Source organism: Austrofundulus limnaeus, unplaced genomic scaffold (assembly GCF_001266775.1).
Source record: "Austrofundulus limnaeus strain Quisiro unplaced genomic scaffold, Austrofundulus_limnaeus-1.0 Scaffold421, whole genome shotgun sequence".
Classification (NCBI taxonomy): Eukaryota; Metazoa; Chordata; class Actinopteri; order Cyprinodontiformes; family Rivulidae; genus Austrofundulus; species Austrofundulus limnaeus.
In genome coordinates, this window is record NW_013952823.1 from 299,635 (window position 1) to 312,414 (window position 12,780).

At 39.5% G+C, this 12,780-nt stretch overlaps 1 protein-coding gene across 1 annotated transcript in view; it reads left to right on the forward strand.

The window, feature by feature from the left end:
- The window catches only part of hspg2 (heparan sulfate proteoglycan 2), a gene marked incomplete in the record, with an annotated part of 235,200 nt that overhangs the window by 59,462 nt on the left and 162,958 nt on the right, over positions 1-12,780 (forward strand). Inside the window, 2 exon segments of the mRNA XM_014024404.1 lie at positions 1,401-1,530; positions 1,819-1,869. Of these exon segments, the coding sequence (XP_013879858.1) occupies positions 1,401-1,530; positions 1,819-1,869 (181 nt within the window).

Below are 12,780 nucleotides of genomic sequence, written 5' to 3' on the forward strand. Positions count from 1 at the left end.
TGACTGGTTCAAACAGAGTCTGTTATATCCGTGCCCTTAGCACTAATGTCTTTTGTCCACTGATGAAAAACAGTAACATAGGCCCAAATTACTACCTGATCAGGTGAGGTTCTGAAGCCAGTCAGTATACTTGTCTTTATACATTACATGTGACCCATGTTCACAAAAGCCCCTTTTCCATTGGAAAATCTTACTCTAATCTGTTTGTGGATGTTTTAGTCCTGCTCRAGTGTAGGGGTCTCTTCATGGCGGTCTGTCCCTCACCCTGTGGATGGATCATCAGTGCACGGCTCGTTTGGTAGTCTGACTTTTATTAAGTGTGCGTGTAACAAAGGGCAGTCAATTTGTCCTTAACCTTTAAATATACCTGCTCAAGCTGTTTGTGCTTGTTTTATGCACATCTCCCCAGGAAGAGTTTGCGGTTCTGCCTTGGCTGGGCCCTTCCATAGGCAGGCATGTGTTGATTTCAAAATCACATGTGTAATACTTGCATGAAATCACTGCTGAGGTAGATCTGAAAGCATCCAAAAACTGATGGAGACACATATGGCAGACCTGGATCAGTGAGACTTGTTTATATTTATACCCAGGAGGAAAAGATCTAAAGAGATGCTGAGGCACTGACTCCTTATGCCTAACCAAGACATTTTCCCTAAAATTGTGTGAACCATTTGAAGTAAATACTCACATTTTAATTCCAGTAGTTTTTCCACAAGAAAAAAAAGTGTACCTGAAATAAATATCTAAATGGGTAAGCATATATTGTGTGAGAAAAATATTTTTCTGATAATATTTATTTATGGATACAGTGCTCAGTAATGTCAGTGGAAGTGTGTTTTAATACACTGTAGGGTTTTTGAGCAATAAGTAAGAAAATTACTTTTCTCAAAAACCCAGTAAAAGTGGTAAAGCTCAGAATTCCCAGCWCTTCTGCAGCATTACACACGCCAAAAATCAAACTCACAAGCAAACAGTTCTGAACTTACWTTAGTTCTTGCTTTCATCACTGGCTCTGTTATCTGTTGATTCGTGGTGTAGGCACTTAAGTACTTAGTACTTTAGCAGATTTGTGTTGTTCAGAACTTCACTGCAGCTGCTTGTTAGATTTGTGTAAATTAGKTTTTGTGTCATTGCTGTGGAGATTTGTACAAAGACGTCACATAGATAAGGCAATGCACCAAAGACAGTTGAATTATATCCATGACCGTGACCTTTTATTTGCATGCAGCCCTTTATGGAGCCCTATTACAGATAATRAATGGTAGAGGTTAACACATTGAAATGCTCCATTTCCTACCTCAGCCTTTGTTTTCTTTCAACCCTTCCAGACCCCTTGTATWGCACTGGATGCAACCTTTCACTGTAGTCTTCAACCATGGCAATCTGTTTGTTTGTCCCAGGTTACTCAGGCCTCCAAGGTGTGGGGAGAGGTCCCTCTGCCAGAAGACTTGGAATCAGAAAAAGACGTCCAGGCATCTCTGAGTTTACTGGACGATGATGAAGATTTTGTAGCTGATGGAGCTTCAGGAGGTGGGTTTTGCTTAATGATGGATAACAACAAACCACAGCAACAGCTGACATTAATTCACTAGTCATGCTTTTAATTATGCATTCATAAGAGTGTTAACCCATCCCAAAGAAGAAATTTGGAAATTATTGCTAAAAGAATCCAAATAAAACTCTTGCAGGACTTTTCCAAAAAGGAATACAGCTCCCCTGTGTACTGATAATGTTCTTAAGTGAACAAAATGTGAGATTTCCCTGGCCTTGAATTTAACTATTGACCTCATTCCTACACTTGTGTTTTGTCCTGCAAAGACGAACCCAGCGGAGAGGAAGATGGCAGCACTCCAGATCCTGACAGCACAAGTAAGAAAGCAGAAAATCTACTAAACTGAACGATTCTTTGTGAAATATTTTAACTGGTGGTAGATTTCACAACTCTCTAAACCTCCACAGTCTGTGGTTCAGATTAAAGGCCCTGTCACACTATAATGTTTTAAATAACATTTACCAACTTCTGAAAAAATTTAATGTCTAAATTTCTAACAGAAGTTAGATATTTGATCAACTTGTTAGCATTACAGTATGTCCATTCCTAAAGGAGGCCTCCGGTTGATTTGTTTAATTCCATCTTCAACGTAGATGTCTTTAAAATTTTCACAAGTTGTCTAAAAGGGTATAGTGTGACAGGTTACGTGTGTGCATGTGTGTGCGCGTGTGTGTGTACTTGTTTTTGTTACCTACTTARGTCTTTTTCTGGTATACACACTTACCATGTCAAGACCTAAGTCTAACTATAGGATTTATSAAAAAGGAAAGTCTTCAGTCTAATCTTAAAAGTAGACAGAGTGTCAGCCTCACGGACAGAAACTGGAAGTTGGTTCCACAAGAGAGGAGCTTGATAACTGAAAGCTCTGCCTCCCATTCTACTTTTAGAAACTCCAGGAACCACAAGTAAACCTGCAGTCTGAGAGYGAAGTGCTCTGTTAGGAAAGTATGGAACAATAAGATGTTTAATATATGATGGAGCTTGGTTGTTAASAGCTTTGTATGTTAGGAGTAATATCAATTTCTACGTGGCCAGGCATGAAGCCATTTCACRAAGCCATTCTGCAGTTGTAGGGCTGTCCATACTTTTCCATCTCAAAGCGATCACTCTCCTGGCTTGTAACATTCATAGTTCGATCAAAGGTGTTGATTTGTGACTTGGTACAAAATCATTAGGGTAGATGGCTAATATACAGAACCTTGCTTCTAAAGGCACCTTTATAACAGCTATATGTGAGACAAGATCAACTATGTTTTTCCAAAATATTTGAATTTTTGGGCACTCCCACATACAATGCAGCAATGTTCCAATATTAGTATTGCATTTCAGACAAATATCTGGAATGTCAGGGTTGAACTTATTAAGTTTCACTGGCGTTACATATGTTCTAAACAGCCATTTATACTGTAATAATTTTAATGCTATATTAATAGTCTGCATTTGTGCTTTTAAGCATGTTTTTTCTCACTCATCCTCAGTGATATCAACTCGGAGATCATCTCTCCATGCGTTAAGTGTTGACTGTGAGGTATCTTTAGATTTCAAACTCAGCATAGCATATAATAGTGATATTTGTCTTCGACTGTCTATATTATTTTAAAAAATGTTCTGTATCTGAGAGGGGTGGCTCCTCTAGTCTATGAATCTGTGATGTCATGAAACTTCTTACCTGCAGATACTTAAAGTAGTGTTTTYTAGGAATTGAGTATTTATGAACCTGTTGGTAAAAAGACATTAGTCTCCCATCTGTGTACAAGTCAGTTATTTTACCTAAGCCTTTATTCGCCCATTGCTTGAACCCACCATCAGCTCTACCAGGAACAAAATTATCATTTCCCCATATTGGTGAAAACTGAGAAAGTTTACATTCATTCCCTGTWTAAACTTGTACTTCATGCCAAACAGAGAGCGTATTTTTAATAAACGGATTTTTTGTCTGTTTCTTAAGTATTTTAATATGAGCAGAATAGATATATACATACTTGGAGAGATAAACCCCCCTGTTGCAATACTTTCAATAGCTGTCCATGCTGGTGGGTTAGATGAAAAATAAAACATAGCTGATCGCAGTTGCACCGCCCAATAATACCATTGTAAATTAGGTAATTGAAGCCCTCCCCTGTCATAGGGRAGATATAGTAGAGAGAGCCGCAGTCTTGGATGCCAATTATTCCATATGAAATTGGTGATCAATTTCTTTAGTCTACAGAAGAAATCTAATGAGAGCGGGAGTGGTGTAGATTGGAACGTTTCTAATTTTATATTACGCAGGTGGAAGAAGGCGGTCCTGGTAACATTCTYAACATGGGGGTTAAAAGACCTATCTTGATCAAAAATAACAACAAGTTTCTTTACATTAGAACTGGAGCCAGATTAATGCCATCCAGAGGAGGTGAAAGGCTACAAAGTTGATCCCTAAGATGTTCAGGTCCAAGAACCATAACCTCTGTCTTATCTGAGTTTAGAAGCAGAAAATTAAGAGTCATCCATGTTTTTATGTCTGTAAGACATGCTTRTAGTTTAAGTAACTGGTTGGATTCATCAGGTCTCATGGATAAATATAACTGAGTATCATCAGCATAACAATGGAAATTTATCCCATGCTGTTTAATAACTTTACCTAATGGAAGTATATATAAAGTGAAGAGGATTGGTCCAAGCACTGAACCCTGAGGAGCTCCGTGACTAAATCTGGTGTAAGAAGAAGATTCATTTTAACATTAACAAACTGAAATCTATCAGTTAAATAAGACTCAAACCATTTTAGAGCTGTTCCTGTAATCCCAATATCAAGTTCAAGTCTACGTAATAAAATATTGTGATCGATTGTATCAAATGCAGCACTGAGATCTAACAGGACAAGAATGGACACAAGTCCACAGTCTGACAGGACAAGAATGGACACAAGTCCACCGTCTGACAGGACAAGAATGGACACAAGTCCACCGTCTGACAGGACAAAAATGGACACAAGTCCACTGTCTTACAGGACAAAAATGGACACAAGTCCACTGTCTTACAGGACAAGAATGGATACAAGTCCTCTGTCTGACAGGACAAGAATGGACACAAAACTCCTGAATCAAGATCAAAATCAATCAAAATCCTTCTGTTGTAACCAGGTGTCAGTAAGACAAAATAAATCAATTTGATGATCAGTTATCAGATCATTAACTAACAGAGTTCATCTGAAGTTCAATAATCCACACCTAATAGTTTTCATTGTTTTGTTCTGGTAAAGTAACTGTTCATTTTTATAAGATTTTTGTGATTTATTTTTCTAAAGTTGTTTTTTGTTTATTTARTTTGGTCCGTGGGTGGGCTGACACAGTTTTAATGGGGGTTTGGGTGGGTAACAGAGGAGAAGCAGCAGAGTGGTGTTAAACTACAAATCTGCTTCCTGGTCTCTCTCGGGGAGAAGATATTTTAGTTGTTTGTTAAGTCTGACAGGATGGTGTCAAACCAGCTGGTGTTTGTCTGCTCAGGAGGGAAGGAAGAGAGTAACAGTCAGTTACATTTAACACAGGCTGTTAAACTTAATGACAGTTCAGATTAATATTCAGTTCACTGTATGATAATACACACAAATAACTTTTAAAAAGGAAAATCATGGCACAGAAATGTAAAGATTCCTCCTTTTTTAATGAATCAGAAAGGATTAAAACAGACTTCAGCATTATCTGCAGAACAGGGACAGGTTAACCAAAGCTAGGATAGAGTTTGACTCTAAAAGCTTTTTCAGAACAAGTTCAGGATGAACCTGTGCGGTCAGGAGGTCAAGTTAAAACAACTCATCCTTCATGCTATATTTATTTAAAAGACGCAGAAGCAGTGGCTCAGTGTGCACAATCTCACACACACACTAGATGCTGCAAGCTAAGCTATAAGACATCTATAAAAACACCAACCTCTAACAATTTTGCTCACTTTCCAAGTCTAAGACGTCGACCCTGCAGCCAATGTTTCAACCTAACTTTCCTGTATGTCCTGAAGTTGGACGTGTTAAAATTCACTATAGGAACGTCTTTTTGTCACTGAATCCCTGTATAATCCATGAGACTTGTGCTATTTGTGGGAGCGGCAGATGGTGTGTGACATCATGAGTGGAGATCATCATTATCTGAACTTTACAAAAGTGTATGTGAAACATAGATATGCATGTTTGAACATGGCCATATCCTTCATTATTCCACCAGAAGGATTGCCAGCCACACAGACATGCTGGGGGTGGGGTTAATGCAGAGTAATGGCTGAAACATACTCGCTCCGACGCCGACGGGTCGACGCGCGGTAAYGTGGTTGATYGGCAGTCGTTTTCGCACAGACCTTTCATAGTCACTGAGACACCCCGCTCTGAGCTCGGGAAAAACCCCTCCCACTGAACCATGCGTCACTGCATGGAGTTCYCCCCCGCAACAGCCRACAATCATTGCAGAAAAGAAAAGACTCGTCACTCACCCGACGTATTTGTCCACATCTGTTCTGGTTTAGCTCCACAGTTTTTATCAGTCAGAATCTTCCGTGCACAACGTCTGTTTTATCTCCATTCATGAGTTTTTCTCAAGGTCTGAATATCTTTATAAAACTCTGCTTCCTGGTGTCGGCTCTGGGAGCGAGTCTAGTTTTTTTTCTTCCATTTTTTACCGAGTACAGCAGTGCTTTCAGCACAAACAAACAAGCCATAAGTTTTTTTTTCACGGTTTGACTATCTTATAAAACTCCGCTTTCTAGTCTGGGAGCGAGTCGTTCTTTTTTCTTTTTTTCCCCCCGAGCGCAGCACAAACAAACACGCCCACAAACTTCAGACCAATCACACATTACCGTCGACACGGGAGGTGGGTCAAAAGTTCTGCCGGCGGGTTCAGCCAAAAGAGGCTGTCGACACGACGCTGAGAAGCCCGGTGATGTAATTTTCATCATTAAACTGCGACAACCCGTGCCGACGTCGGCAGTTCGCAGGGAGTATGTTTTCAGCTTAATGTAAATGAAAAGCCTTTAACACTCCCACTAGTACGTCAGGTAATCATCTGAAACTTTGAAGCCTGTTTTCTCCTTAATCTTGTTTGCAGAATGCCAACATTCAAATGACCATATCTTCWTCATTTTACTTTTGATTGCCATGTGTTTGACCTCATTGGATAACTTAGAGTTATCACTTTCAGATTCTGTAAATTACTCAAAATGGCCCTCGGGAGACTTGTTCCTAAGTTTGTCGTGGTCAGTCACATTATAGAGCCAAGCAGCACAGCCCTAGGAAGGAAATGCAGCTTCCTGTGCTGAATGCAGAATACTTTGCTGAGTGTTTTGGTTCTGTTGGCTGTCCACACTGCCCACCCAAGACTCAGCCTTCCTTCCCTTTCCACAACTTAAAAAAGTGGTAGACAAMGTTTCCCCAATTCTGCTTTGTTTCCTGTTGCGTGACGGTTTGATGAAAGTTAGGAAGTTCCTCTTTCCTCTGTCTCAAACGTGGAGGCTGAATCTGCACTAAACATCTATTTTTAACCTTTTGTCTGTTGTTGCTTTTTGTCATCCTTTGTCTGAGAACTATTTCAGAKATAGAAACGTTGAATCCTGTCTTAATATCAGACTTAATATGGTGAACCCTCCGCAGGCACATGCAAACAGAGTGAGGAGTGGGTAGGGGAAGGGAGTAGCCACTGATTGGGAAAGACCCCTWGTGTCAGAAGCAGAACCAGGAGCCAGTAGTGATGAGGGGAACAGGTGAGCTGTTCTAAMAAAGTGTGAACAAACAAGCATTAGTTTCAATAAAAACAGACCCAAACAATAGAAACCTGTTGTATTTTTTATAATTAAAAGTAAGATAATATACACAATCCCATAATTAAAAGGGGTTAAGACGAAAGTAATATGAAAGAAACCTGCAGATTTTGACATTAATTATGTATTAAATGGTTAAATCAAAAATGTGTTTTCCATATCAAATGCAGGCGAGTCTGGGGAATATTATTTCTAATCATCTGGCAGCATGATGGATCAGTGGTTAGCACTGATGTCTCACAGTCAGAAGGTCCTGGGTTCAATCCCCAGTTTGGGCCCTGGGGTTTTCCTCTCTTTTTTGCAGAGTTTGCATGTTCTCATGTGGGTTTCCTCCACGTACTTCAGTTTTCCCCACAGACCAAAAACATGGACAACAGGTCACTTTCAGGTCTGAGCTTCCTTGCAAAAAAAGATCTGTGAYCTCAAAGTAATAAATAAATCTCATAATCAGATATTTGTTTGAAAGCTACTCTTATACAGAGGGAACAAAGATGATGGCATCATTGGAAGATTATGTTCTACTGTGAAWAACAAACTTTGAGCACATGGGAATATGTTTTTATTCTTTACTCGTAAGGATTAGATATCTGCAAACACTAACTTCCTGATATTTGATATTACAGAAAATGAAATTCTGATATAAAGAATAGTTTAGAGATTTAATTTGTTCTCATATTTGTAAAATCTAAGTTACGATGGAACTGTTTCCTTGTACAGGATAAAGGGATGATAGTGTAATTACAAAGTCCAACATTTTTTTAATTTAATATTTTAATTTATTTTTTCATTTCACTTTTAATGTTTGAATATATGTCAACATTTATTTGAACAGAATGTAGAATATATTTTAAATATTTCTGGAGATGTGCACTTATGTTGAAATAAATCTACATTTTGAAGCAACACCTCCACGAGCACTGAATTGGAAATATTTTAGGAAAATAAGATTTTACAGAAGTGTGCACCGTTGTCGACTTTTAGGTTATAATTACATGACTTTAATAGTGATATGTCTTGATGTATAGTGGGCCAGTCCCACTCTGGCCCTGCTGGCAGCTGTGGTTCTGTGGTTACAGTAATACAGCAGGAATGAAATGAACATCATAATAATTGAGTAGATAAAACTGCTGAAGGACACATTTGGTTTTTGTCTTGGCAGTTTGTGTCATGTCCTCCATTGCACTGAACATTGCTCTATGATTCTCTTGTCTGCTGCACCAACAACAAACAAGTTGCCTTGGAGTTTGCTATGTGCCCCTCCTCACTAGGAAAATGATGTTTAGGGTATCATTCAGTGAGCATGTGTTCGGCTCTGAAGATAATCTCTTCTTCCTCTCTGTAATTTCAAGGCTTGTAGTTTACATGTTTTGTGAATGCTGATGTCTTGTGTAAGGAACTATACTGCTACAAATCGAATAAAGCACATAATATAGTTTGTTGTGATGCAAAACAAACACTGAGTTTTAAATGATGGTTATTAACTTGGCAATCAGTAGCTCTGTGGTTTTCCCAGACGTTGTGAGTTTATTTGCACACAGCCCTGTAGTTAATCAGGGACTTCCTGGTTGAACACGAGGGAGTATCCATWTAAAAATAATGGCTCTCCAGGGGGTTGTTAAATACTTAGATACTAAAGCTTCAATACTGACCTTATTACTAAAATAGTAAAGGGGTTATTTTACTTTTCATACAACAGTCAGTCCTATTCAGCCAGTTTCAGGAGCTGCTTGAGCAATACTTTTATCACATTTCAGTGTTTTTAGATGAGGAGCTCTGAGATATTAATTTTGAAAATTATGGCATGGAGATTTTTGCACAGATTTTTGTTTTTTACAATATCGTTGCACCTTTTTTTTGTAAGGCTTATGTAGTCTGTGAATGACCTGTTGTGTTTACAAAACTCTTAATAGTGGTAAACAGCAAATGCMACAAAAATCATGTTTAAGAAACAATAAAAACGTGCATACATTTTAAATTTAATTTGAAAATGGAAAAATTAAATAACAAAACCTAAACAATCCCTCTAATTTATGCATTTCTGTCAAAATTTTATAAGTCCTGACTTTATCATTCCTATCWGGGACATTTTCATTTAATGACTTTGTGTCTCACAAACAGGTTGTGTGGTTATTTTGTTCAAGAGCTGTCTTTTCTGAACATGAAACCTTATTTTCTTAGTGCAAATTTGCTCTAAAATATACTATTTCTGTTAAAGAAAAGCCTCATTTATAACAAAGTAAACTGAGTATTGCATATGAAAACAGACTTAGGAGAACATGTATCAACAGAGAAGAAGGCTTTTGRCCAGCTGTTAATGATGGCTGAGTGCTCACTCTGCAGGCAGCTACTGTAAGATTTAGAGAAACAAATGAATGGCCTAAATAGAGTTCTAAACAAAAGGAAACATCAAAGTTACTGATCAAAGGACTTTATTTGACCTGCTTATAATCAAATCACTTGCGTGAGTACTCACCATCTAGTCAATAGCGGCTCGTAGCTCAAGCTCCCTCTGAACTTGCCGCTATAGACTGGGGCAGTGGGTCTGAAATCCTTTGATTACAGCGCCAGGATGTGCCCAGCTGCTAATGACTGGTGCTTTTACCCCCAAACTTATCTTCTATGCAATGCTAAATTTCAATCAGAGGTAAATCCCCTTGCTGGGCCCAAYCACTATCAAAGCTGATGAAACTGTGGGTGTCCAGACATGACAAGTGGGGAAAAGGTGGTGAAAAACTCTACAAAAGACAGCATTCCATACTTTTAATTTACAAACTGTTAAAGCTTTCAAAGTTTTTCAGCAAAACTGTGGCAGCATTGTGCAATGGGCCCCATTTGAACACACAAAGGCCTATGCAGAAGACAAAGACTTGATTGAGTAGTTGGCTGAGAGTTAAAATCCAAACCACATTGGGTTTGACCTTTAAACCCAAGGCAGCACCCATAGCACCAGTTGAGTCATTTATAAAGAGAAATAAGAATTTATAAAAACAAGACCCAAAGCAGACAGTTTTCATTCATTTTTCTTCGTCTTATCATTTTTTCACTAAAAGACCAGAAAATTATAAGTTTTTGAAGAAAAGTTATCAACAATTAGTATCTTATTGTAGATATCTGTTTGAATGGCCTCCATTAGAGTAAAACAGATATTACATTCCTCAGGATTAAGATGGCTGTTGGACAAGTCATCAGCCATCTTAAATGAACTCCAGTCTTCAAAATAACATAAGTTCTTGTAAAATATATTTGAGAAACTTTTGACTTTTAGAGGACAAGCATAATTCGCTTTGGTACTTCATTCTCCGTTCTCAGTTTTCTTCCWCTTATCTGGGATYGGGTCTCGGGGGCAGCAGCCTAAGCAGAGAGACCCAGACTTCCCTCTCCCCAGCCACTTCTTCCAGCTCATCCGGGGGGATCTCAAGGTGTTCCCAGGCCAGCTGAGAAACATAGTCCCTCCAGCGTGTCCTGGGTCTTTGTCTGGGCCTCCTCCCAGTGGGACGTGCCCAGAACACCTCACCAGGGAGGAGTCCAGGAGGCATCCTAACCAGATGAACCACCTCAACTGGCTCCTCTTGATGTAGAGGAGCAGCGGCTCTACTCTGAGTCCCTCCTGGATGACTGAGCTTCTCACCCTATCTCTAAGGGAGAGCCCAGACACCCTGCRRAGKAAACTCATTTCGRCYGCTTGTATCTGCGATCTCGTTCTTTCAGTCCACAATCATCTCCACTGTTTTCTGGGCATTGAGCTCCAGGTTGTTGCTGCTGCACCAGRCCACCAGYCCATCYACCTCCCTCCKGTAGGCAGAYTCATCACCATCCGAGATGAGCCCGATGAGGGTGGTGTCGTCCGCAAACTTACGTTTTACGGAGTCATGGCTGAAGGTGCAACAGTTAGTGTACAGGGAGAAGAGCAGAGGGGAGAGAACACAGCCCTGTGGAGATCCATCCGGTGTACTTATGTAATCTAMCCTTGTAATCGCATATGTAGGATACACTGACAGCATCAGATTATAATCACAAAAAGCTTTGTATCATGCAATATGTACCCATTTCGAGTATGTAAGATATAGTTACTAATAATATCKGAGAAAGTCACACAGATTCATGTCAACACAGCCTCTGTGTCGRCTCTGTAGACTTCAGCAGCTCATCAGGATCGTTACTTTCAATAAAGCTAAATACTTTGATTTAGATTTATTATTCAGTAGACCCTTGGGTGTCCTGAAAGGCACGTTTTAAATACAAAGTATTATYATCCTGGTAATGCTCGTCTGTGTTGTTCAGTGGTCTTTTTGCATTTTTTCTGCCTTGCTTTTGTGGTTCTCCTATACTGGTTTTATCGCTACAAGCTAAATGCTAGCCCACGAACGGGGTGCAGAGGGTAAAAAAGTCCAGGATGAGGACGTCAKTGAGAACCATCTATTGRCARTGTGAGATCATTAGCTAACAAACTGGATGAACTTCAAGCCCTGACAAGAACTCAGCAATAGTAYAGGGAATGCAGTATTATGTGTTTCACTGAGRCATGGCTCGGGATCATTTCCCCGACTCCAATGTCTCTCTGCCAGGCTTCCTGACCATACGGGCAGGCAGAGATTTAAAGAGCAGCAGTGCAGTGCTTGTCAACAACAGATGGTGTCATTCAACTCGATTTAATTCAATTCAAAAATACTTTATTGATCCCAGAGGGACATTAGATGTTGTTGTAACTCATTTAACTAAAGATTTATGTAGATGCTGATGGCTGTGGACAGGAAAGATCTTCTGTAGTGGTCTGTGTTACAACCAAACTGAAGAAGCCTCCGACTGAAGACACTGTTTCTCTATGACAGTCTGATGAAGAGGATGGTCGGGGTTGTCCACAATGTTCTTGATTTGATGTAAAATCCTTCTTTGCACCATCATCTCCAGAGGTTCCACAGTCGTCCCCAGAACAGAACTAGCCTTCTTTATCAGGTTGTTTAGCCTTTTTAGGTCCCTGGTTCTGATGCTCCTAATAACCCTAACCTAACTCTATGTCAGCTGAGCTCACTAAGCTTCACAGCAGGAAAAGCTGATCGGCCTAATGGAAGAAGTTAAAACATTGAAACTGATGGTGCAGGAGAAAGACAAGGGAATATCTGAACTGGAAAGGAGTGGATGATTTGGAACAACATTCAAGAAGAGAGGAGGTCATCATAACTGGACTGAAAACAAGACACAGAACACACACTYGAGTTGATTCAGGTGAAATAACAACAGAGGATGAACCCTGGGGTGAGATGCAAACACTGGAACAAGTTGTGTAATTTTTACAGAGTAAAGACATTAATGTTGAGAAAKAAACAATATCAGTCTGTCACACSCTGCCCAGCAGGGCAGAGGAACCAGCAATTATCAGATTCACCAGCAGAAAGATGAAAGGTGACCTCTTAACACAAGCAAGGAAATTAAAGGGAACAAAAGTATATATA